The following is a 27,884-nucleotide window of genomic DNA, read 5'->3' on the forward strand; positions in this document are numbered from 1 at the left end:
GATACAGATACACAAGCCCATGCTGTGTCCTGGCTTTAGAAGAAACCTCTCATCAAAAGTCGCCACTGGTATCCAGCTTGCGGCAACCATAGATTTCAACCCCATTTGCAAGTCACCCCTGGAGAGTGATAACCAGACAAAAGGCTATATGGGAGTAGAGAGCCAGCTTGGTCTACTGGTTAGGAGTGAGGACTTCTAATCTGGCGAGCCGGGCTTAATTCCCTGCTCCCCCACATGCAACCAACTGGGAGATCTTGGGCTCGCCACAGAGCTGATAAAACTACTCTGACTGAGCAGTAATATCAGGGCTCTCTTTGCCTCGCCTACCTCACAGGGTATCTGTTGTGGGGAGAGTAAAGAGAAGGTGAATGTAAGCTGCTTTGAGACTCCTTCGGGTAGAGAAAAGCGGCATATAAGAGCTCTTCTTCAATTATGCCTTCAGAGTTCTTCCACAAAATTCCCTCTGTGGCTGTGATGGCTTTGTGTGTGTGTTGTCTGGGTGTTTTACGAAGGAGGGTAAGGAGGCTGCATCCCTACTTAGTCTGGTGACAATCTGATGCTGCCTCTGTTCCTCCACCAGGCTACCCCTTCCCCTCAGGGCAACACGAAAAATATACAATCCCATGCATTGGCGATAAAACTTGTTTAATCCTCCCTTCATTGCACACCTGATCACAGCCACCCCAACCACCGTCTCAGGGAGTAACTCCACCCTCCCTCCCTTGATGCTAGCCACGTTCCTCTCAGCCGTGCCAGAGACAGAGAGACACACAGAGCCCTGCCAGACCGAACACGAGCCCTCGTTCCCTCCTATCCGCTCCTACTGCAAGGGAGGCAAAGAGAGAGAGAGGCACAGAGAGATCTGCCCCAAGCTGCTGACAGACAGAGAGAGCCACCCCTGCTGCAACGGATGGAGACAGACAGAAAGAGCTGCCCCAAACTGCACACCAGCCCTCCTTCCCTCCTACAAACCAGCCCTCATGACCTGCTATGCCTTCTGCTGCGAAGCACAACCAAAGAGACACGCAGCGAGATGGAGAGGGAGAGAGACAAAGAGAAAGATCTGTACCTCCTGGTGTCCCCTGGTCCTAGCACCCATTGCATTCCTGCTTGCAATGGGCTTTCTTCCTAGTTATTTTATAAAATCAAAATTCACTGCCTGGAAATGAAATTTCTGTATAAGACATTTACTATTAAAATTGAAAGCTGCAGGCATCTTTAGTATTTGTTACCTCCTCCAAATCTGACCTCCCTTCAAACTTAAATCCAGAGTGTGATAATTTAGAGCAGATGTTGGCAGGGGCCTACCAAGAGTAATTTTTTTTTAGAAGAACCTAAAATATACTTTGAGAGCAACCCTAAGCCAGTCTGCTCAGGTCTATTCACTGGGGCTTCCTCTCAGCCAAGTGCTTCTAGGAACTGCACATGAATCAAAACCATAGTCTCAGCCCACAGACTACCTCAATTACCATGTGAGATAGAAGGAAAGGAACTTAGAGGAAGCAGCAAAACTCTGCACAATTAAACAGAAACAAAAATTACAGCAAAACTGATGATAACTAACCTGAGGACAGGAATCAAAATAAATCATCTAAAAGGAAATGCAAGATGAAAGAGATGAAGACTCAATCGTTACTTAAAAGAAAGACAAAGAAAAGAACTCAATATAAGGGGGGAAATGAGAAAGCATGAAGTCTAGCAAAAGGGAACAGAGATTTCAAAAGACAAGCATTTAATTAATGGGTGATTAGCAAAACAAAGACAGAAAGCAACAAAAGTAAATAAGGAGAAAGCCCACAAAACTGATTTCTGGAAAAACTGTTGAGAAGTGTAACAATATTGTGTTTAGAGATATTCATTACCCAATGTACCTTTGGGTAGTAAAACAGCATCCAAATGACTATGGGTCATGTTTCATAGCACCCAGAACCTGTTTCAAATACCATTATTGAGGGTATTTTGAGATCATGTTTTTACCCCAAGCAGGTATCTGTGATGAGGTAATTTTTTTCAAGTAAAGTCCAATATATGTACCAACTAACAGGCACCTGTAACACTTGTTACTTAGCCCAAATGATCTCCATTAGTATTTGCTATGGGTGACCCCCCTGCCAAAATAGGATTTTTGGCCAAAATAAAACCAAAAGAATGGGCGAAACTATCTCTGGACTCCAAAATATTGGGAGCACAGTGCCCCAAGAATGATCAGCTTCAGCATGTCAGAATGAGTGCAAATGCATAATTTCTGATCCATCAAAGTTTGAATGCTTGATCAAAAGATTAAAAGGCATTCTCTTAATTCCAGATACATCAAAGCCCTTTTAGAACCTTCAGAAGTTACAGACACATTCTTGTTTCTAAAGCATGATATGGGTTTTGCAAGAAAAACTCCAAAACTATTGAGCTTTCCTTTGTAAATCCATTTCTTGGAACACTACCGTCAGTCCAGGAAGGACCACTTGGTCGCATATCTGAAACCATCAGCATATTAGTCTCCAGCATCCTGATTGATTCGATTGGAGACTTCTTGCACCTTTAAGAATACTTTCTCTGTGTTTGCATTCAGACAGTATGAAACATTCTCCAGGCTTTAAGAAACAGGCGATGGAGTCCGGCCAGGCCCGGTGCTGAGCCCGCTCACTCCACCACTGCTGCCCTTGCTGTCCATCTTCCACGCCTGTCCCTGCCAGCAGGAGTGTGGGTGAGTGGGAAAAAACTTTGCTCACCTCATCAAGCTTTTCTCCGTTGGTCTCCTCCCTCTCATAGATGAGGACTTCTTCCTCTTCCTCCAGTTCAAGGCCCTCTCCACCATCAGCGCCCTCCACCTGGCCATTCAGTGGCCCATCCTCTCGCCTCCTCTTCTCCTGCGAGGCGATGGTGCCATCTCCCTGCTCTTCTACACGTGTCTCAAACCCAGAACGGAAGGCTGCAGTAGGGAAGGGAAAAGAGGGAGCCAGAGGAAGGCCAGTATGCCTCGCTGCTGACTGGGCACCCCAGGGAGGGGAGCAGAAGGTCAGTCTCCTGTGCATCCCGAAGCTGCTGCTCTGCTCACATGACCCTGCTGTTTCCGCCCTTCTGTGGCTGGCTGACGGGGTCCCCACGGGTTTGATGGGGTCACTCCAGGTAAGTCAGTGCCATCTCTCAGGGGGGGCTGGGTTGGGACGAATAGACATCATGTCCATAGCCATTTCCATCTGCTTCAACCCCCAAATCTGGCATATGTCCCAGATAAAAAATAATTAACTCCCATCCAATCAGCGAAACTCTTCTTGGGTTATTGTGAAACCCCAGGATTTCATGAAACTTTGGCTGGGAAAGCCTGTTCTAATTCCTCTACAATAAATTGGTCCAAATGTATGGTCAGTTTTTAATAGAGCCCTTTGAAAAGTAGCAAACCTAGAAGGTAATTTTCATTGTTTTGGTTTAGCCATTGGCCATATACCTCTTAATTCGCTGGAATATAATTATTTTCATCTTTGTCCTATTCTGTTGCAAACGTCATTTCTTACTTCAAAATGTATGCATATTTGGCCCAACTTTTCATCCAGTGGTTTGAAAGGCTAAATGTTTTTGTAAAACATATTGATGCCACGAGAAATAGTGACATGCCAAAAAGAACTAAAACAATGATGGGATGGAGTCCCAAGTAGCACTTCGTATCTACCTTTTTGTCTATCCCATTTTGAAAAATAAACTTTAGCACAGCCTAGGAAATATAGTTCCAGTAGTGGGAAATATGCTTCATTAGGGTGGTTTCCAGATTATGTTCCATTTTCATTCCCTGATATTAATGGTTTTTTTCTTGTGTCCAAACACTTTCATTAACCTCTCCGAGCTGTCCTGGTCTTTCCTCTGTCCCCTTCCTTTCCTAAACTAGTTTTTCCCGCTCCCCTCCCCCATTGCAGAATGAATTCATAAGATAACCTCTTGCTCAGAATCTAACATTTTTTCCTGCTTCGTGGATTGCTGCCTAAAACCCGCCAAGAAATGGCAGTTTTGGACAGCAAACTTCTTTTATATCGACATGCCATTGCTGAAAAGATTCAGTCCCATTGGGTGGCCCAACGCAAGCTCTTGCAGTTCTGCTTATACAGGAAGCTGATTCAAAGGCAATCTTCAAAGCAGCCTTGGAGGGAAGAGGGGAGATTTCCATAACTCCAGTTCTTTATAAACCACCTCTTGAGATGTTTAACAGAACAATGCAGAGAGAGACTGAAGAAGATATACATATTAATCCTAAACCTTGGTGGGGGGAAGGGAGAGAGAGAAGAGAGAACAATATTCTGGCTACCTTGAATGCCCTGGGATCCTGTCTTTCCTCACTTTACACCAGAATAGATGTACTGAAGCCAGTGGGGCTACTCTAGTGTGATTGCACCCTGCCCATAGTTTCTCAGAACAGGCATGGGCAATGCTGGGAGCTTCCTCAAGTGACACCTCTCAATTCTGAAGAAAGCAAAAGAGTGGATGGAAGCAAAAGCATGGATGGAAATTTGTCAGTGGAAAAGCCCCTTTTGAACCAGCCACTGTCCCAGATCACACAAAGTAGTAATGAGAATTTTAAGTCATACAGCTGGTACAGACATGCAGTGAAATATGTGGCATGATGGTCATTTGCATAAGTTCTGAACTTGCTTCCACTTCAGGACCACAGAGCTATGTTTAATATTGCTACTCTCAATGTTGCTTTCATATGTTACCTTTCTAATAGAGATAATTATCTCCACTTTCAGTAAAGAGGCAGAAACATTTAATTAAAAATGTGATTGAAAAGTTATAGAGCTTAGCAGAGGCAAGAGTGCCTCAATTCATGTTGATGGTATCACATAAAAACAAAACAGGTCATGCATATCGCTGCTGAACAGAAGCCACATCTAACCTTCTGCAAAACTGCTGAGAGCCATGTTTGTACTGATGGCAAATAGTGTCATGTGTTAATTGAATCTCTTTTGCTGATTTAATTGACAAGTAGAGAGGTCTGTTTTAATACACATGTAATAGGAATGGAGAAAGACAATTTCTCAGTAACACTTCAGCAATGATCTGTAGTATTCTTCTTTCATGCTATCAAATTGCAAATGAGAAAAATACTTGGCATTCCTTTTCAATTAATCCTGCCTATTTCATCAAATAATTACTGCCTTTTGCCGCATATTCCCCCAAATACTTCCTTCAGATATTTAAATAGCAAGTATAATTTTCAAGGACACTGGCATTTGGTGGCATCATTGTTAAGTTGTTCACTTCAAAGGATCACTTGAAATCCAAACATGAAGTGTACAACTGATGGGGAAAAAATCATTGGAGAGGTACAGTTCTACTACAAAATGAAATCCTTATAATTGACTCAATTTGCAACACTAACAATCCTAAGGAATTCATACAAGAATTTTAGCAGAATTATATTTCATATGTGGTGGCACTGCTAGGTCGTTTACTATATTTGGCTTTATGCCCTCAGTAGTCATTGCTAGGCAGCCACAACCCATATTGACAGACTTAAAACCTTTCTTTCTATCAGTAAAAGGCAGAGGACAAGCAGCATACCCTTTCCAGGGCTGGTTTGGCCTTTAAGGAAAGACTGAGGGGCCAAACCTACCAGCAGCCACTAGGCAACTTGATAGTCCCTGTCTTTGATGATCCACCTGAGACCTGCTTGTTGCTACTATTCAACACCAGTCAGTGCAGGGTACTGCTTAGACTTCTACACTAGGATCTGAGAAACCTAGATTCAAATCTCGATTCTGCCATGGAAGCACACTGGATGACCTTGGGCCAATCACACATTCTCATCCTAACTTACCTCACTGCATTTTTGTGATGATAAATGGAGAAAATTCCCACTGTGGAGAAGACAGGGCATAAATGAAGAAAGTAAATAATAAATGTAGCTGAAAATGGAGAGGAGGGGGGAAAGGTGGGTGGGAAGAAAGACGGAAAATGGAAAAGATTAGGGTAGGGAGGGGGGGAGATGAAATAGTGTAGGGAAGGATACAGAGGGTGTGACAGTACTATAACAGTAAGTACTAAGTTCTGAAGTAACAGCAACAAGTAAGTGAAGGGTTAAAATTCCTCTTTAAAAGAAATAGCTTGAGCAACAGGTAGCTCCTAGGCTGTCAATGGCCAGCAACAGCTGAGAGGGAATTGATATAATAGCTGTGTGCTGGAGGGAGATTATTCTGATTCTGAGAGAAAACATTCTTATAGAACCTGCATATAGAGAAGACTTGTCTGTACTTAGCTGAACATCCGCTCTGAGGAAAAATCTTATTTAAAGAAAAAAGTCTTAGCTGAAAGCTGAACTAAGTATCTGAAGAACTAGGACAGTTATTTGGGCAATGAGATATACTCCCAATTCAGAGTGGAGAGAGAAGAATTCTAAGGAGAGGAGGATCCCTGTTCAGTTAAAAAGAGGAAATTAGGTGTGAGGATTTCCTTAGACTTGTGTAAAGGCAAGCTTGCTTCAGACTCCACAGAAGTCAGAGGGATACTGGTACTTCTAGGAAGTGAAAGTTGGGGGTACTAGCAGAAGAGTACATGCCTTCTAGAAACCAGGGGAGTTCAAGGAACTCAAAGTCAAAAAGAGAAACAGAAACCCAAAACCTCTGAGTTGTAAAGAAATCTCAGCATCTAAGGAAAAGCTTGAAAACCTCTCAAAAGCTTGTAAGAAAGAACTACTAACTGTATTATAGCTGTTGTATGTCAAAACTTTGATTCCTTATTTCAATAAACCTTACCTTCTATGTGAAATAAAATCTTACATTTGTTATAATGTCTGTTAATTGTTAACAATGCCTCAGTGTTATTCTGACAAAGTGTAAGGAGGGCTCTTATACTTTCCCAAAAAATTCCAGGGTTAGGTAAAGCCAAAAGATCTATCAGTCACAGGATGGTACTTCAATTACAACAAAGAAACAATACCACAATGGCAGCTCAGTCTCTGAGGGAACAACTTTACTATTTTGGAGGAAAAATTTACCTCAGAGTAGGAAAGTGTGTGTGGGTTCATCACAGGGGGAAATCACTGTTTACCTGGGCTTGGTCCTGCAGCTGGTATTGTGCAATTCAGCCATAATTTTCCTAGAAAGAGGCTGCCAGAGGATGAAAGGAGGGAAAGCTCAAGACAGGGGAGGAGGTAATCTTTACTATTCTTTTTTTTTCCCCTGAAAGCCTCTACATCCTCTTCCCTTTTCCTATTTCTATTTGCTTCACTTTTTTCTAATCTCCAGCCAATCTATTTTTATCTTATCAGCTCCCCTGATGATCTGTAGTATTTTTCAGTCTACATATAAAGACTATCTGTATACAAAATGACTTAAAACAAATTACAAAGAACAATTAAAACATCTTCCATTGAAATCTGGAAGCCTTCTTCTAGAATTGACTAAATATATCTTGGGGCAATTCTCAAATTACTAGTTCCCTAATAATGAAAAAATAAGGGGATTCCTCTATAAATTGTATCACTACAATAAATTTAGAAATGGATACTGTGCTTCCTATTTATCTCAGTGTTTATATCTATGGTGTACTTACTTTTTGGAAATTTGGTAGATGGCAGGAAAATGTCTGGTGGAATTTCCTGAAAGTGATTACCAATTTTTGTAATGTAGTTTTTTTAGCAAATCTGTGATGTGTAAACTACAGAATAATATATGAACAAAGTACGCAGTTGTCTGATAAATATTTTAAAATATCAGCTACACAAGATATGTGATGTTATACAAATCCTTATCCATCGTTCCTCTATATATTTGTGAAACACCCTGGGGGGTGGAACGTGTCCGGTTATCCAAGTTGGAATAGGCCCTGCCCCTGGACTCTAGCTTCTTTGCTCTCAGACGTGCCTCAGTGCCTGGAGCCAGCAGCAGGTAAAGGGAGAGGGTCCAGGGCAAAGGGTTGTGGTGGAGGGCCTGCTAACAAGAGCCTCTTGGCCTGCTAAGCAAGGCCTGCTAACAAGGGCCTCCTGGCCTGCTGACTGCCTGCTAAGGAGCTCTGTCCTAGGCCTGCTAACCAGCTGGCCAGCCCTTGCCCACCCCACTTGATCCGACTGCCAGCCGAGGCCTAAAGCCACCTTAAGCTGCCTGGCTGGGTCCCAAGGGAAGGGACCCTTTCAAGGCTGGTTCTTAGGAATGGACTTTGAAGCTATTATATACTATAATAATGGCAGTCTCAAACCTTTAAAACAATTTGGGTATTAATTTTACATAGTTGCACTTGTTTTATATTCCAGGGAAATCTTTAATTCCCAAAACTACAGATGTTCCATTTGCAACAAACAAAATGTCACCCTCATTACTGTCACTATACAGTCCACAATATAGTGCCTTTGCTTTTTCCTGAAATGAGGATATCCTGAGCCTTCGGGGAGGGTGGTATATAAATGTGAATGAATGAATCTTCAACTTTGTGCAACATTCAGCATGTTTTGGAATAAATTGTCTTTTGTAAAATTCCTGGAGAAAAAAGTAGTTCCTGGCAGAATTACGTTTCCATTTGTGGATCAAGGTGGTTGTGATTTTTATTGATTCCCTCCCCCACTGCACACCCTCTCCCTTTTGCTGCCTATATTTTTCTGGGGAAGCTTCTGATCCATATAAACAAAATGTTGTGGGGGACAGGGTTTGCTCAATAGTCTACAGTAAGAGGGGGAAGTGGGACAGTCTTTTCAAAAATTGCTGATAGTTGGCAACACACCAATAACTATATAATCCTTAAGCATAAACATTAAAATAGGATTGTCATCCTGAGCCTGCATAAATCAACATAATTACTGACTGCCTTTCCTGTAAGTGAAACAAGAAAGAATGATAAATCTGAAAATTCTCTCCCTTATTCCTTCCTCCAGAAACCAATCAAAGAAGACAATAAGGAGGGAGAAATCCTAATATAACTTAGGGTTTGCAGGTCTGCTGGCAACTGGGATGGGAAGGGGCTTAGTTGTTTTAGGAACAAGTTGCCTTACAAGTGTAGTCCTAAACCCATAGATTTAAATGGAATTAGAAGGGTGTAACTGTTTAGTATGACATCGTTCATTACTTACAAAACCATTCTACAGCATCCAAATACAACCCACATCTGTCTGTCGTATTTCTATACTGCCCATTTTATACAACACATGTTAAGGTAATTAATTCTGTGCAAATGTCATGCCATTTAGTCCATAGTTATGAGCCAGATATTTGTGCAGTGATTTGTTAGTAATATATGCACAACTGTAACACATCAAGAAGAGGTGGTTCTTATATGCCGCTTTTCTCTATTCAATGGACTCTCAAAGCGGCTTACAGTTGCCTTGCCTTCCCACTCTGTGAGGTAGGTGGGGCTGAGAGAGCCCTGATATTACTGCTTGGTTAGAACAGCTTTATCAGTGCTGTGGCAAGCCCAAGGTCACCCAACTGGCTGCATGTGGAGGGAGAGCATGGAATCAAACCTGGCTCGCCAGAAGTCCACACTCCTAATCACTACACCAAGCTGGCTCTCCGTTTTAGTTAACTAGAAGGGTCTAGAGGAACAATGTCAATATTACTACAGCTTTAACAGGTAATCATAATCCCAACATTTTGCCTTTGAGATTAGGTAGGGGAAAGAGTTCAAGTGCTGTTGTTGGGAACTGCAATGAGAAATGGGGTGGTAAACATTTTATTTTCTCTCCTTCCCCACAGAAGATATGGGAAAAGATGCAACTGCACACAGAAGGAAACAGGATTAAGTACCCAGATCACTTTCTGGATTATGCTTTACACATGACAAGTATATTATAGGAGAAATAATGAGCTTCCTCATCCAGCATCTGAGTCTGCCTGCACATGGTATGCGTGCCTGGATGAACTGGGTCTGAGCACACACCACCAATTCAAGAATGAATAGTATAGGTCACAGAGCCAGTGTAGTGTACCTTCTTTTTGCCTTATACCTTTCTGGGCACCTCCATTTTATTGCTCAATGAATTTTAGTATTTTTCTGTCAATTAAATAAAACTGCTTTCTCTATTTAAGACAACTTATTCCTCAGTTTTTCAGGTGTGGGTCTGAATTTTAACTCTGGTATACACTGGATTAAGATCTCAATATTTAATACCTTGAAATACACGTGTCTGAGCATGTCAGCAAAGGGATGCCTTCGCTCATCACAGGGCTTTCACATTTATAGTGATTTGGGTAACAATGGTAGCACCTCATACATGCATTGACCCAACATGTGCACAGGAGAATACCTTTTGCAAGGGATATACAAATTTGTAATAGCCATAGCACACAATTGACATACATGGTAAAAAGTTTTTAAATGTATCTGTTGGGTGAAGCGTGACCACAAAGAGTAGGTTTTTGATAACCACATAGAGGCTGTAACTTTTATAAACAGCCTCAGATATTTAAGATAAAGAAATTAAAAATGCATTGGCAAGAGGTGTCTTTAAAAATATGGGATACCTATGAGATTCCTAGGTGGCACCAAGCTCTCCTGCCAAGTTCTTTCCTGTTCTGTTATTCTCTTTCTTTACTGCATTTCCCTTCCAAGTCTTTCCATTTTTATTGCATTTCTTTTTCAACAGGGCACAGATGATAAACAATTGTAAACCAAACATTCTCAGAAAACTGGATTTATTTATTTATTATTCGTTTTTTAGCCCACTAGTCTCAGAGGTGATTTGTGGCAGGTAACAACCATGTGCATAAAACCCCCATTGAGATCATCCTGCACCTCCCAGTTACATTTTCCTGGGGAAAAGAAATTAAAGCTAGATTAGTATAAAACTCCAGATGAAGAGACAAACTACCCGACCATATGCAAAGTTACAGCAGACTTTCACCATATAACATGTCTTCACATGCTTAAGGTTGAAATGAAAATTCACAAAGCTCACTCATTATACCAAAAGGGCCAAGGGACACATGGCATGGGAACATCTCTGACTCTGTTTTTTGTTAGTCTTCTAAAAGATTAATGACCACCAGGTGGCCATTATTCTATGAGCAGTGTGTTACTACATAATAAGCTTTTTATGGGCACTGATTCAGGCTGCTTTCACAATACAACAGTAAATCACCATAAAGAGTTTTGCAGCAGTGTTGTGAAAATGTTTCAATATGAGCTCTGAGTCACTTCATATCTAAAGCTTTCTTTATGCTAATAGCTGACCACACACAGCCTCATGATGGCTGTAATGTGTAAATCAACCTCAAGACAGAACTGAATGTGGCTAAGAAAAGCACTACAGTGTACCTAACTGGTAGCATTATCCTAAAACCATTTGTACTAAGCAATTGTAAACTGATACATGAAGCACCAATTAAATAAGCACACTGCCGAGTATGTTCTGCATCAAAGCCTAAGCTAGAAATGTATAACATTTTAAATTTTTATTCAGACACCACTAGGTTGGATTCCACCTAAAATTTTCACTTGTGCAAGGTGAGAAAGAGATTTTTGCCAGTGGCAGATCTCCAGTTTCTATCTGTTAAAATTCTTCCCTTCCCTTCATAAAACAGTTGTTCCCGGGGCTGGTTCCCTGCAATGAAGGAAAGAAATTAGTTGCATAGAAATGCCTCACTTGGATGAGAAAATAAGAACATAAGAAAAGCCCTGCTGGATAAAACCAATGATGGACCAGTTATCCATGTCCATAATGCATATTATATATTTGTTTTATATATTTATTAGATTTTTTTAGTTGTTACTTACTCAAAGGGTCTCAGAGGCTGATTCCACCCAAGTGGCGCTGCTCCCACAGCACCACGAGGGGCACATTTGGTGTCCCCTCCGGATTTCTCCATGCTGACAGACACAGCTGGATCGGAAAGGTTCTTCTGCATGGAGGGGTAGGTGGCGGGGGTTACTTTCAGGAATGTGGGATTGCGTAACAACGTAATCCCACCTTCCTGCAAATAAAAAAAAATGTCTCATTCGCTCCCGCAGCGCTGCAAAGTGCTGTGGAGATGACTAGTGCATTTTTTGTCCCTGCCAGCACGCTGTATGCGGAGAGGAGTACACAGAGGCCTGCACCAGGCTAGGTCCTGTTGGCCCCCAATGTGGTGAAGGGAACACGGAAAATATTCCATTTCCTTAATGCAGGGCAACGGAGCCCTAAAGCATGCAAGGCCCAGGAGGGGGGCCAGCCTGGTGGCAACATCATATAAAAGCGGGAATTAGCCCTGCTGCCATATGAGCATCCGCCCAGCCTTTCCCCCCCGGGCGAAATTGGCCAGAATGAGTTACACCATTAAAGGTAAAGGTATCCCCTGTGCAAGCACCGGGTCTGCCCTCCAGCGTTTTCATGGCAGACTCAATAAGGGGTGGTTTGCCAGTGCCTTTCCATTAAGACCATATAAATAAGGCTTAGGCTGGCTTTTGGAGGAGAACTACATATCTGGGCTGTTTTTATTAGTGTTATGGTGATAGCCATATATTTTAATAGAACGTAAAACTGTCAATTAGTGGAAAACATGTTTACGTGTATCAATATGTTTAACTTTTTCCAACAAACCATCTACATAACAGTTTACTGTTATTTGAAAAAAGAATAAACAGAGCGGGTAATTTGTCTTAAGTATGTAAGGGTGAAAGAAAGAAAATAGTAGGCAACAACATTTTTGTTTTAATCCAGCCCCATGAGAAAAAAGCGTTGGAATTGTCTTGCAGTTCCTTCTAAACTATACATAGAAAATTCTATGGACAATATAATGTCCTATTCTAAGCAGAGAAGATGATTTCTCATAACTGTTTAATAGATCAATAGATCTTCAAACAGGCAAGAAAGAGTAGCTAGCAATCTTTTAATTTTAAAATAGGGGTATTTCTATTTAAGTTTTCTTAATTGAAACAGATACAGCACCAAAGTACAAACAACCTTTAAAGAAGCCTTGATCAATATTAAATTTTAAGACTGATGAGAAAAAGAAGTTCTAATGTGTCCTGGAATTGTAAAATGTGACACTTTCCTATCCATCTTTGGGAAGAGTAAGGTTTTTTTTAATGCAGAACAGGAGGACCAAGTGAACAGATAATTCTTTCATCCAGCTTCAGAAGAAATACAAAGCAATCTGTGGGGAATTTTCAAAGGCACAAAATGGGTTCTTTCACTCACCCCCCCCCCCTCAGGCTGAGGCCTGGCAAGGCTAAGGCCAGGACTGCTCAGGATGGCAGGAATGGGCTCCCCCCCACCTGAGCAGCTCTGCCAAGGCTTGGCAAGGCCACAGCCTGGGCTGCTTGGGGCAGTGGGAGCACTAGTGGGGGGGGGCTCTCTCCCTCCTTTCTCCCACCATCAGGCCCACCATCCTAGGCCCTCACCCCTCCCTCTCAGCTCCCACTGGCTGCCTGGCTTGCCAGGGGCTGGCACATCTTCCATGCGTAAGAAATTGGAGAACGATGCAGCCAGCGGTGGGACGTCCTACCTAATTGGCCATTAGTTGGACAGATGGCCAATCAGGAGTGGGACAGCCTACCTGATTGGCAGTTAGATGATGAGTCCTAATTCCTCTCACTACCCCATTCCATTTTATTTATGATAAATTAACATATGGCTGCTGCACAATGACGAAAAAAGCAGTGTAGGCAAGAGAGTGCTTTTAATTTGCAGTGGACCTAATACTAGGAAAAAGGTTTTTATTTGTTTGTGGTGTGGGGCAGGACTAGGGATGTAGCTTGGGAGCCAAGGGGGTGACAGACCAAAAAAGTTTGGGAACCACTGGTCTAGTGGCTTATAGACGCCACCAATGAATCTGGAAATTCTATCTTAACATACATGGATTCTCTACCCACAAAAACATTGGCTAACGCTGAAATAATACAAATCAATGTATGAAGCAGTATGCCATACAAATCTCTTTCCTTAACTGAATGCTTTTCAAGATGTCAAAGCTTACAGGGTGCTGCTGCCTGGTAGCATACCAAAGCAAGAAAGCTAAGATTGTCAGCCAACTAGGTACATTTTGAGTGGGAACACCAATATTATGTGTAAAATGGAGTTATCCCAGCAACTGGGAAAGTGTGAAAACAGGTGTTGAGCGAGATGCCTTGCAGTTTCCAAGTACATCTGCTTGGAGCACTTAAAACTGTTCCATGAGTCATTTACAGTGTAATCCTAAATAGAGTTATATCCAACTAAACCGATTGATGCTAAACTGGCTTTGAAGATTTTCACTCTTCTTAAGAGTACACTGTTAATGTATTTCAGTAAGGTATCCCCTGTGCAAGCACCAAGTCATGTCTGACCTTTGGGGTGACGCCCTCTAGCGTTTTCATGGCAGACTCAATACGGGGTGGTTTGCCAGTGCCTTCCCCAGTCATTACCGTTTACCCCCCAGCAAGCTGGGTACTCATTTTACCCACCTCGGAAGGCTGGAAGGCTGAGTCAACCTTGAGCCAGCTGCCGGGATTGAACTCCCAGCCTCATGGGCAAAGCTTTCAGATGGCTGCCTTACCACTCTGCGCCACAAGAGGCTCATAGTATTTCAGTAGTACAGTGCAAAACAAGCAGGAGTTGGTGATGCTAGCGATTCCCTGTAAACCATGGCAGTTAACGACAGAGAGGAAGAAGAAGAGTTGGTTCTTATATGCCGCTTTTCTCTACCCGAAAGAGTCTCAAAGCAGCTTACAAGTCACCTTCCCTTTCCTCTCCTCACAACAGACACCCTGTGAGGTAGGTGGGACTGAGAAAACATTGATATTACAGCTTGACCAGTGCTGTGGCAAGGCCAAGGTCACCCTGCTAGTTGCATGTGGGAGAGGAGCAGGAAATCAAACCCGGCTTGCCAGATTAGGAGTCCACACTCCTAACCACTACATCAAGAAAAAGACCAGTAGTAGTTTTGTACTTTTTATTGGTGCGGACAGAAATGGACATCTTTTTAAAACACAGCTATTCCACAGTTTGGTGTAGCAATTAAGAGTGGCAGCTGGGGAACTGGGTTTGAATCCCCACTCCTACATGTGCAGCCAGCTGGGTGACTTTGGGCTAGTCATAGTTGTCAGAGCTTTCTCAGCCCCATCTACTTCATAGGGTGTCTTTTGTGGGAAGAGTAAGGGAAAGTGATTGGCAGCAGCTTTGAAACCCCTTTGAGTACTGAAAAGTGGGGTATAACAACTAACTCTTCTATGTGTTTTCTTCTTTTCCTCTTTTTAAAAATATCCTAAATACATTTTAAACATAGAGGATACATTTTTTCTCCTTTTTAAATGTTAAAATAGGCTTAGAAATGTCACTTATGTCTGTTGGTAAGGTGCTCAAAAAATCACCTAACTAAGGGAGGGGGAGAAGAGAAAGAAACCAGAGTATAGTCTGCACATGGTTTTTTACTCAGTCCCAGTTTGAATGAATCCCTCCAGTCTACACTGAATTCGATTTGCATTTTGAGTTTGGGCACTTTCAATTTTCCCTCTGCAACAAGCATGATTGATTCATGGTGACCCTACCTTTCCTCTATGATATCCTGGAGGAGATATAAACCTTGATATTTCAAAAACTGCCATGAGTAAATAAGCAGTTATCTGTTCTTTGTGAATTAACTTGCTGCTACAAATCTGTAGCAAAGAAGTCTTCCCTGATTGGCCAGGACGTCAGTTCAAAGTCTTCCTGCTTCCTGGTTGCAAGGCTTATTTTAAAGTGACTGCGCTCCAGAAGCCCCAACTTCTCTCAGCAGAGATTTGCCTCTTGGATTTATTCCCCCTCCTCTGCTGTCTCCAATCATCTCACCCCCACCCCACCCCCCGTTTAAGAAAAGAAAGAGCCTCCTGCTGAGCATGCCTTCCTTCCCTGTTCTGAGCTTCCACAATCACGTGCAGAACACTTTCTGTTTCAATGGGGGGTGGAGTACAGGAAGACATGAGTTCAAATTGATCTGAATTCAGCAGGATCCACACCGGAAAAAACAAAGTACAGAATCAGCCCAGCTCTGCAAATTACTAATCAGACTGCAAGACAGCTTGCAAGATCACACCTACTAGCTGCACAGAGTATATAGAACTGACTGGTTAAAATAATGTAACATATATGAATTACTAGGGGCCAGCCTGTTACATTCAGGAATACAACGGGCGCTAGATTAGGGGAGTGGAGTGGAAGAATTCTGCAGATGACCTCCCCCTCCCCCCAGAACCTGGAAAGGCTCAGGGGCAGCTCTCACACAGCAGGGATCTGCAGCCTCTGAGCTTTGGAGGGAAGTGTAAGGAGGAGGGGGTGGTCAGGGTTGGGGGATGGAAGGCAGTTGGCTGGCTGCTGGAGAGATAGGCAAGCTGGTTGGAGGAGGAGGCACTCAGAGGTGGGACAGATGCCCTGAGTGGGTGTTAGGCACTGAGTGGCACTTAAGCCATGAGACACACTCCTCCTCCAAGGCCTTACCAGAAATATAAAATGGAATATATATAATTAAATTAATACAATACTCCTTATTGCCATGACCTCTACAGATCTCACTGTGGTGGCTACTATTTTAAACAATGATTTTATTGTAGCATCTGTCAGCAATTCTCAATGGCAGTACAAAGTTTCATTTTATTTCACCTTAGAATGTTTTGTTGTCTGACATAAAAATAAATGTGTATGCAATAAACTTAACTTCATACCATTCAGATAGATTCAAATGGGTAGCTGCGTTGGTCTGAAGTAGCACAATGAAATCAAGAGTCCAGTAGCACCTTTACGACCAACAAAGATTTATTCAGGGCATGAGCTTTGGAGTGCAAGCACTCTTCGTCAGACTATGATCTTCTTACATGACAGGGAATATATAGCAAAAATCAATTCTGTTACATCAGTAGACTGTGTCACAACCAAATACAGCCAATGATAATCCTTTGTCAAAACAGCCAATCAATCCCCTAGCATTCGGTGTGCTTTACAAAACACAAGAACAGACCAAATTGCCTTTTATGACTGATCAAAGGCTCCCACCTCCCCATATGTTGTATGGAAATGGATGGAGCAAACAACACAGGGCAGAGTTTGCAACCCTAGTGTGTATGTGTGTGTGTTCATGTGTACATGCATGTATGCACATGTACACACACACTCTGCCCTGAGAAATATGCAGAAATAGGCCTTGATATGTAAAATAAATAATGTTCTTTCTTTAATTCATTTTACTCCTTCTTTCTCCCATTTTAATAAATAAGCATTTTAAGATAAGGAATGTACAGAAACATAAGTAGCTGTAGTTTAAATATTATGTAAACATTTTACTCTATAAACATAAAATTCAGTCTAAACTCTTGTGCAATGCTTCCCAGCCATCGACAAAAAGGTGCAGAAGGCTGAACTTTCTAGTTAATAGGATTGACTTAATACATTTTAAACAAAACTTTCCAACTTTTTCAGTGGCAGAGTTTCATTTCAGAGGGTGGCCATGACGGTCTGCAGTAGAATAGTTAGATTTGAGTCCAGAAACGCCTTAGAGACCAACAAGATTTTAATTTAATTTTATTATCATGTGGTTATAAAGAATGATAATCAAATACAGGCCTCAAGAAGCCAGTCCATAGAAGCAATGACATAGAAACACACACTTTTTTCAGCTGAACTCCTTTGGAAAAGAAATGATAATTGAACAGAGGACTGAAGATGACGCTTGCATCTGAGAGTTGTGTTCTCACATAGAAATTGTGTGAAGACACTACACCAAACAGAGGGTTTTACTAGCTGCCCAGGATGTACCTGTAATAAGTCCCAACAGTGCAACAGAGGAAATAAGTGAGGAGGGCCTGCCAAAAATAAATAAATAAATACAAACTGCTGACTGGTATGAACAAACACAATGGTTAACTTCATTTTTACACCACAGGAATTCGTATCCTTACTCACCAAGGAAGAAATATCATTTTGATTCTTCTGTTTACAATAGGGCTGCCAACTTTGGGTTGGGAAATACCTGCAGATTTGGGGGTAGAGTCTGTGGAGGGCAGGATTTCGTGAGGGGTTATGATTCTACAGAGTCCTCCAAACCAGCCATTTGCTGCAGAGGAACCCATCTTTAGGCAATCCCCAGGCCCTACCAGGAGGTTAGCAACCCTAGTTTACAATGGCTTATTCCTTACTGTGCAATGCTTCATCTTAAAGTACTACTGTCCTCCAGACTAAAGTCTCTACTGCTTTCGAGCTTCTTAGCCACAATCCGTTGACTCTGTTGCAATAACAATGTGAATAGATTCTGAATTGCTCACAGATGATAGTGTTCATCAATCATGATAGAAGAATCAAGAGGTGACATGAAATGCGTGAAGCAGTCATCACAGATGACAGACCACAGGCCTATTTTTCATAGTACCTGACACACGGCACATTTCAGTGAAGGCCGCATTTATGTTCAATTACAAGTCCTCAGAAGCTGAGTAATGATGACACAATGTCTGTGTATGTGTCAGTCAGTTGACAAGCCTTGGCTGCTGATTTCAAACCATTCAACTACCACAACCCTTGTCTTCTCCAAAGAAAGCTCAGAAGTATAATTTTTCTACTCGTTTCTTTTTACCAGGGTTTTTATCGGGCGTAATAGTAACAAAGATAGCTATAATTTTGTCAGAAGATTTCAGGAAGAAATCACATTTTACAGTTCTTTTTTGGGGGTGGTGGTGGGGAATGCTTCATGGATCAAGCTGACTGATGCTGTGGAGGTCAAAGGCAACAAAGGCTACCAAAGTTCTATGTGAATATAATACAATACAGTCCAGTCCAGTACAATACAATACAATACAAATATATTTTTACTCCTATCCTGCCCTTCCATCATCTTGTTGTCCTATGTATGCTGTGCAATGTGGTGCAGTTTTTACAAAACAGCTGCTAATATGGAGGCGCAAATACCACGATGAGCACTTTGTCAAGTGGCTGTGGAAATGGATCTACTTTACCTCATTCCTCCCCTCCAGAGATGATATGACACATGACCACAATCATCCTTCAAATTAGATTGTCTTTTGTGTTCATTTACAACCTAATTTTCTAGTAAAGATGAGCCTTCAGATGCAGGGAGGGTGGAAAGGCAATGGGATGGGTGCTTTCTCTACAGCTTGTAAACTGTTTGAATTCTGTATTCCTTTCTTGTACATCAATACTGAGAAAGAGAAGCATTTGGGCCTGAGTAAAAAACACAGGGCATTCGTCCAAAATAGCACAATGGTTACTAATTGAAATCGCTACAGTTTTGCCGTTATGCACAACGTCGTTGACAATCTGCAACACTCCTGAAACCGATCCGCAAAAAGCGCTTCGTTGTAGCGCTTTCAGGGAAATCCCAAAAAGTGGATTCACCCTCCGGAAAGCGCCACACTCCTGCAACCAATCTGCAACACTAGCGGGAAAGTTCTGTGCGTTACCATTGTTGCAGTTTCTGCAAAGTCCCTCCCCCTGGCTCTCTCCTCTGATCTTCCTGCGAAGCGATCGCCATTTTTTTTTCTCCGAGTGAGCAGAGATCAACACACCGGCAAGCCTTCGTTTACCCAGTGAGGCTTCCCCGGCTGCAGTCCCTCTGTTTAAAGTCACCAAGCACAAGCCCGTTTGCTGGTTTATTTTCACTTTATTTTCACTTTATTTTCACACTGTTTTCGGCCGAAAATCGCGCCCATGAGGGGGGGGATTTTTTTTTTCACTCGGGGGGAGCGTGGCAACGATGAAACGGCAGCTCAAACATCACCTGCTAGTTGGATGGGTGTGTGTTTTTTTAACCTTCCTTAAAGGGAAAGGAAGAGCCTCTTGTGGTGCAGAGTGGTAAGGCAGCCGTCTGAAAGCTTTGCCCATGAGGCTGGGAGTTCAATCCCAGCAGCCGGCTCAAGGTTGACTCAGCCTTCCATCCTTCCGAGGTCGGTAAAATGAGTACCCAGCTTGCTGGGGGGTAAACGGTAATGACTGGGGAAGGCACTGGCAAACCACCCCGTATTGAGTCTGCCATGAAAACGCTAGAGGGCATCACCCCAAGGGTCAGACATGACTCGGTGCTTGCACAGGGGATACCTTTACCTTTTTAAAGGGAAAGGGGCTGTTTGGGAGCATGCTAACGGCCGCCCATTGGCTGCTTGACGGCCAGGGGCGGGACACAGCTCAGCAATAGCGCTTCCTTTCTAGCGATTTTTGCCGAGACCGGAACCCTGTGGGAAACGATAGAAACGCAACTGGATTCCACTACAAAGGCAGGTATGCATAACGACAAATTCCGCTATTTAAAATGGTGATTTTTCATTCAGCAAACAATTTGCTTCATGGATCCCGGTGCGGAATGGCCCACATTTTTTCAGAATGTCAATTGTTGCAACAGTGGTTTAAAAAACCTTCCTTCCTAGCCATTGGAAGAGCACTAAATTTTGTACAATCAAAATGTTTTTTAATGTGTAGTTTGCAATTATGACGAGATAGGATGTTATTTCCAAAATCAATACATTATATACAGACTTGATATGCCATCTAAGTAGCTTTGGAGTTCAGGAGAGGGGAGAAATACTTGAAATCAAATTGATGTCTTCATGAATCTCTTTCTGAATATTCAAGATTTGATTTAAGTATCCATCAGATATGCTCAGGCCTTTGGCCAGGCTCATGGAGGTCTTTTCAAGAGCCAAGTTGGCAGTACAGGAGGGATCAAAGTCAAACAGGCAGGAGGGGTGGATTTTGCCAGGGAAATGTCAAGTTTTGTAGTCATGGACACGGCTGGTTTATCCATGTACCACAAGTAGCATGTGCTGCTGGTCCCACACTTCCAGGGGTCCCGCACAGTTTTTTCTCTCCCTTTGGATCAGGGCCATAGCATCTCCCCCCCCCCCATTTCCCTCTTTAAGGACACTTGGGGTGACACTCCTTTCAACTGTGGGGGTTCCTTCCACTTCCAGTCTGGCTGCTTCCATCTCAGTTGTATTCTGCTAGGGCCCCGCTATGAGCCAGCCTGGTGTAGTGGTTAGGAGTGCGGACTTCTAATCTGGCAAACTGGGTTTGATTCCCCACTCCTCCACATGCAACCAGCTAAGTGATCTTGGGCTCACCACAGCACTGGTAAACCTGTTCTGACCCAGCAGTAATGTCAGGGCTCTCTCAGCCTCACCCACCTCACAGGGTGTCTGTTGTGGGAAGAGAAAGGGGAAGGCAAATGTACGCCACTTTGAGGCTCCTTCGGGAAGAGAAAAGCGGCATATAAAAACCAACTCTTCTTCTTCATATCCTTAAACCACTCCTGGTCATGGATTAGCAAAGGAAATGGGGATGGGTGCTCTATCTACAGCCTATAAACTGTTTGGGATTCTGTGTTCATGGGTGTGCTGAAGAGTAATCTGTAGATGTAGATCGTCATCATTCATACTTACCCTAAAAATCTATCCGTACACTTAAGTAACTTGTGAGCTGTCTGTCATGCGTCTGTGGCAAGATCCCTACGTGCGACAGTAAAAGGGGAGATATTTTAAAGTTGTGCGAAGCAGAAGGGGCTTAAAAGTGCAAGCGGAGAGGCTTACTAATTCACGTGTTGCAACGTGGACGATCAGAAATGCCGAGGAACAGATTAACCGCGAACCGGTGGCGCTACAGGGACTGTAAGGGCGACGGCGAAGGGATCCAGCGGAAAGGCACGGGCGCCGTCTCACTGGGCAACCGTGAACCAGGGGCCGGCCCGCCATGCCCACGGGCCAGGCGTGCTCAGCTTGTACGGAGCGCCGTGTGCCTGCAGGGGGCAGCAAAAAGCAGGGGCGACGCGGGCTCCGCTTTCCGCGCAGCCGCCTCTATGATGTCAACGGGAGTCTCCAGGCAACGGCGCTCCAAACAGGGCGCCGGCGCTTCCTGGATCCTCGGTAGCGCGGAGGGCGACCGGCCGGGTTCGGGCAGCAACACCAGCCCCGAGGCGGGCGGCACCGGCACCCCCATGGCGCTACCGCTCCTGCCTGGGAACTCCTTCAACAGGAACGTAAGTGGCGCCCCTTGGGTTTCCACCCGTCTCCGGGGCGGCCCAAGCTTCTGTGCTCGCCCTCGGGTTTTTGCACAGCACCCCCTTGGCCCACGGCGTATAAACCAAGTCCATTCAAACTCCCACAAACCTGTCCTCCATTCCTTTGGATACTGAAATTTCATATAATATGTACAGCCTCTGCCTCACCATTCTCACATGTGCCACATTCTCAGATCCCTGAACTGGCCTGACCGAGAAGTTCTCAAAAAGCTGCGTTCCACATCCTAGGCTGAGTTGGCAATCAGGTGTTGGATGAGCAGTCAGCGCTGCCCTTTTAAGTCTCCTGCATAACCCCTTCTTTCAGCATCCAGCTCCTCCTAGGCAACATCCTTTTCATCCAGGGACTTCTTATCTTAAAAAAAACAAATTATTTCAGGCTAAGCGGTTGTGAGGCAGCACTCACTTCATCAGGGGCACCAATGAAGCATTCATTTCTTATGCAAAAGTATTTTTACTGAAAGCAAATAAAATTTTACCAAGCCAGAAAGGTACCCAGAAAGATTCAAGTGCTTATCTGAAGAAGTAAGCTCATACCTTGCCACAAAGTGTGTTAGTCTTTAAGGTGCTACTGGACTCTTGCTCTTCTCAGACAGAGAAATTAGATATTACTGTTACACCACCTACAGCTACTCATTTGGGTTGCTTTCTTATTCAACATATCATTGTGTAGGGCTTGTCTCATACATAAAGAACTGCCTTACATCAAGTTAGGTTTATTGAGTTAGATCTATATTTCATTTGGTCCAGTGCTGTCTAAGCATGTTTCCTGATTTGCTGTACTGTCACAGGCAGATCTCTTCCTCACCCTGCCACTTCATGCCATACATATTCCTTCATATATACTAGAACTGCAAAACCTTCTGGACTCTATTTCAAGAAGGATGCAAATTCCATCATGCACTGAAACATCACTCTCCTTGTCCTTTCCTCTCCGTTTTTGTACTGAACATCCAGCCTAAGAAATAGTTTCAGAGAACTCAAAAGCTTGCTCACTACTTTGTGGCACTTTGGTTGGTCATAATAGGAAGGTATTTGCAGTGCCTTTTGTTTCTGATTTTTCCCTAGTGAATCTACAGTCTTTGCATATTTCTTCAGAGTATAGTTTATAAACAAGCAATTAAATACTTTCTCTCTTTCACCTTTACTTTGTCCCAGGTTTAATCTAACCACCTACTGACTTCCTTATTATTCTGTACATACTGTACTGAAACATTCCAGAGTGCTCCCTTGGAAACAAAACCACATATGCATATCAATCTGAAATAGATATGACGTAGTGACTCCACTCTATAGGCACAATTGAGCCTATGACTTTGCATGCAATAAACATAGATACTTTAAAAAAATTGATTTCCTCTATTAATAGAAAGGCTATCACTAGACATCTTTAAGGACAGTTTCAGGAGTGATTCTTGTGATATAAAAGCTGAACTTTACAAGATGTTTTCTGGGATTATAAAATTAGGACTGAGATTAAACAAGAAGAGTTGGATTCTACACTCCACTTTTTACTACCTGAAGGAGTCTCAAAGTGAATTACAATCACTTTACCTTCTTCTCCCCACAACAGACACCTTGTGAGGTAGGTGAGGCTGAGAGAGCGCTGACAGCACTACTCTGTGAGAACAGCACTATCAGAACTGTCACTAGCCCAAGGTCACCCAGCTGGCTGCATGTGGAGGGAGCAGGGAATCAAACCCAGTTCACCAGATTAGGAGCTGCTGCTTTTAATCATGTACCAAGATGGCTGTATAAAACAGATCTCCTGTTTTGCACTCATTCAGTTTTGGATATCCCCTGTCACTGTTTTATAGAAAGCAGCTTTAAAAAGAAAAACATTACTTTCCCAAATTTTAAGAGTTTATCTAAGTTATTAGTTTGTTTGCCAAGCTGAATGTACCATATGCTAAAGGTAATGTTAGATGTTTTCCAGTGATCCCGTGCAAAGTTACTTCAGTCTAAACCCATTCATTACAATGAACTTAAGACTAGAGTATCTTAGCACATAATTGTACTATATATCTGATACCTCTGGCACCTTGACAGCCATTTACTACTGTTCCCTACTGGTTTAGAACATTTTCAGATGTCTCTTCCCATGTACAGAGGAACAATACTTATGTAATGAGAAGACTGCTAGTTTCATTGTCATGAGACCCACTCTGGACAGGCTCAAGAAGAACAAAATGGGATAGAATTTTGTTTGCAGATATTTTCTTTCTCCAGTGAATGTACTGCTACTCAGGTAACCTGCTCTTTAGGAATGATAGGCTTGCTTCACAAACAGCAACACTGCTAGTACTAATCATTACTATCCCAAATGTATTAATGGGAAGAAATTTAAGAAATGTGTATCCTTAGGAAAACAGTCCCTCATTTTGTAAACATATTCTACATCTGGGGTAGCTACAGTGTGGCTCCCCAATGGACAGTTGTTCTGCATGCTGAATCAATTTAGTAATAGATGCTACAGCTTAATGCAAGATGACCATGCCCAAGTGAATCAAAAGAAGCAGCTTGGGCATTCTGAAACAGGATTTCACCACGCACACACAGGATCAGGTGATGACTGAGATGTTACCCAGTGCTATCCATCCAACATTAGGGCTAGCAACTCTAGATTGTAAATTTCTGGAGACATGGGGCATGGCCCTGTGGCATAATGCCATAGAGTCTACCCTCAAATTGAGTAATTTTCTCAATGGGAAATTATCACTGTAGTCTAGAGATCATTAGTAATTCTGGAAGACATCCAGGCCTCGCCTGGTGGTTGGCAACTCTAGCTAGAGTTGACATCTTCCAGATGTTCTTTTGGAATTACAACTGATCTCCAGACAACAGAGAAAATGGCAGTTTCAGTCTAGAAGTTCCTCCCAGATACTGTCCCCAAATCCTCTGGAATTTCCCAAACCAGAATTGGCAGCCCTATCCATCATCCTCTTCTCATGTCAATACTACTATCTGGCACTATTCTTAGAAGATGGTGGCAGCACCAGCACCTCTCTTGTAGACTTGATTAAAGAAGACCTTTAATAGTGCAATCCTGAGCATAACCCTTCTATGCTTATTGACTTCTATGCCCTCTTTGAATAACACTGTTTGCTGTGTACATTACTAGTTCTTTCATGCAAAATAATGGCAATAGGTATGATAGAGTTCTACTTTCAAGCAATCACAAATTTATACACCCACAGCTTTTCTTAACTGTCATGGTGTTTCTGTAAGGGAAAGAGAAATAATTAGTCAATTTGGAACTCCTTAAATCCAAAAATCTAAGCCTGTTGAAATTAGGTTAGCTTGTTTCTTGGGATATTTTCCTCAATCTCCTCACAAGGCCCTCACGTTTCTCTAAAGTAACACAGGATAGATACTTGCTCAATTCCTGCCTTTTTGTCAGCCTTTGAGTGTGTACCTATAATATAGATATCTGAGTTCTTTTCCTTCACCAAGTGAAGTCTAACTAACTTATAGTTCTCCTGGTAGTTTTCCTTGTTTCTGTTGCTTCTCTGATTGTCTTCAGCTTCTTATTGTCTGATGCCACTTAGTATCTGCATATTCCCCCTGCAGGCAGGGTTTTTCTGTAATCCCTAGAGGGTGGATCTAGAAACCACCTGTCACACCTCCCCTCATATTTTTTTTAACATTTCCTTTTTGCAGAAGCTGCAGCTCACAGTCCTGTTGGGTGAGTCATTAATGACTGGATAATGACTTGGAGAGGGCAGGGGGAGGGAGGACTTATCTGAAGAAAGCACTGTCAATGAATGGAGCTCTTGGTGTGTGCTTCTTTCTCTGTACACTGGAGGCAAAGCAGTTGGTGTCGGCCATCAAAGTAGAATTCAATGAGATGTCACAACAACTCTCAGTTAAACCAGATTAAAAACATTGTTTGTAATCAGAGTTTAGTATCTGGCAATAAGCCACACAAGCATTCAGACATTATACATTATATTGTTGGGCATCCTGTGTTCAGATATTACACATTCCATAATTGAGCAGCCTGCATTTGGACATCTCACTAAACCACAGTTTAAGCAAACCACGGTTTATAGTCTAAATGTAGCCAAATAGTTATACCTAGAGTCATTTATTTAGAGTATAAACATCAGTCTTCAAGCTCCAACAGGCTAGTGATCCCTGGCTCAGGAGAAGTTCACCTGGTCTTGATTAGGGTCAGGACTTTCTCAGCCCTGGCTCCCACCTGGTGGAATGAGCTCCTAAAGAAGACGTGGGCTGTGTTGGAGTTCACTGAGTTCCACAAAGCCTGCAAAATGGAACTTCCCCTGGTTGAAGCCAGGTGACCAGGAATATCTGGGAGCCACCCTCCCCCTTGTAACACCTCAGAGACATGAGTGATAGACAGGACCTGGGAATTGTAAAAGAATGCCAATTACTGTTCTGCAATTGTTTTAGTAAATTATTTTATAGTACTGCTGGTTTTGAATTGTTGTACGCTGCCCCAAGATGGCTGTGCTGAGAGGGACAGTCCTTTAAATTCAATAGCTGTAATAAAACACTCAATGTCAATTGCAAACAATTACAATTGCAAATAAAACACCCAGTATACTTTAAATAAATGCATAATAAAGCAGTGGTACAGATGTTCAAAAAAGTTCTATAGTTGCCAGCAGTTAGGCCCTGATTTTAGTTGCATATTAGTCCTTGATACCAGTTGCAGTTCTGGACAGTCTTCAAAGACAACCCCATATAGAATGCATTACATCAGTGGTCCCCAACCTTTTTATCACCAGGGGCCACTCAACTCAGGGGACCACTCACCAGGGACCACTCAATGCCTTTTACTGAGGCCCGGTGGGGGGGGTAGTTTACTCCTCTATTCTCAACCACTGCCCTAACGCTCTCTGATCGCTATGGTAATGTTTAAACATCCCTTCAAAATAAGATACAGACACGCCACAACAATGAACATAAGGAACATTTTATTTTCATGGAAATTTTAACTCATGACAATGACAAATCAATGGGAACCCTGAGCTTGTTTCTCTGCAACAAGGTAGTCCCATCTGGGAGTGATGGGAGACAATGACACCCAAAGTGTGTTGTAAAGGGCCGGGGGGGGGGGGGAAGGCGTCCTTCGTGGCCCACCTCCAATTAGTCGAAGGACCACATGTGGTCCGCGGCCCCCAGGTTGGGGATCGCTACATTACATCATCAAATCTCGCTGTTCCAGTAGGGTAGAGCAGCATGGCTAGCTCAGCAGTCTCTAAGCAGGAAACTAGGAGGAAAGCTTTCAGACTAGGTGCAGCTGGACAGATATCCCCCATAGTGACCTGTTCCCTAATGTGAAGCTTTAATCTCTTAGCAGTATCTGTTAAAGGGAGCTGAAGCCCAATCATAGCAGACAATACTGACCAGAATCACCTCCATCTGGTCAGAATTCAATGTTCTCCCAGCCTGCTTGGCTACAGTAGTCAGGCCCATGTCAGAGAAGGGAACATTTGGAAGCTCATTCAATGAGGTGTGTCATCAGCATACTGGTGAAATCTGACTCTGGTGTTTTGGATGTTTACATTCAGGCACTTCATGGATATTAAAAAGCATAGGTGAGAATACCAAACCCTGGAGGATTCCCCACCTAGTTCCACACTGCTAATTTCTCGCTTCTTTCAAACATCTTTAGATGGACAAGACTCAAACCCACCTCCGATTTGTACCTCATGTTTATTTATTTATTATATTTATATACCACCCTCCCCGGAGGCTCAGGGCGGTTTACATAGAACATAAAGAACAATACATGAAACAGTCTATAACATATGAATAACCATACAATAATATTAATAACTAATAGTTGTAACAATATAACAGTATAACAGTATAAACAATGCAACGGTGCAAACAGGTCCCGAGCACTCTGGTGGAGTTCTGAGAGGAGGGGGAGCAGGCCCCCTTCAGTGGCTGTTGGTTATGCCTGGTCTTAACCAAATGCCTGGCGGAAGAGCTCCTTTTTGC

The 27,884-nt window shown here is 42.8% G+C and overlaps 1 protein-coding gene and 1 long non-coding RNA gene across 2 annotated transcripts in view; one reads left to right on the forward strand and one right to left on the reverse strand.

Annotated features, from left to right (window-relative positions):
• Positions 1-11,393: 11,393 nt before the first annotated feature.
• LOC143840703 (uncharacterized) lies at positions 11,394-21,604 on the reverse strand. Its single transcript, XR_013232331.1, has 3 exons — positions 21,427-21,604; positions 21,280-21,345; positions 11,394-11,512 (listed from the first exon to the last, which is right to left on the reverse strand). It is a non-coding gene; the product is annotated as an uncharacterized LOC143840703 (long non-coding RNA).
• Positions 21,605-21,707: 103 nt separating this feature from the next.
• EFHC2 (EF-hand domain containing 2) overlaps positions 21,708-27,884 on the forward strand; it is a 51,632-nt gene continuing 45,455 nt past the window's right edge. Inside the window, exon 1 of the mRNA XM_077342858.1 lies at positions 21,708-21,872. Within this exon, the coding sequence (XP_077198973.1) occupies positions 21,831-21,872 (42 nt within the window). The 5' untranslated portion in view covers positions 21,708-21,830. The remainder of the gene's footprint in view (positions 21,873-27,884) is intronic.

This window comes from Paroedura picta, chromosome 6 (assembly GCF_049243985.1).
Source record: "Paroedura picta isolate Pp20150507F chromosome 6, Ppicta_v3.0, whole genome shotgun sequence".
Lineage (NCBI taxonomy): Eukaryota > Metazoa > Chordata > Lepidosauria > Squamata > Gekkonidae > Paroedura > Paroedura picta.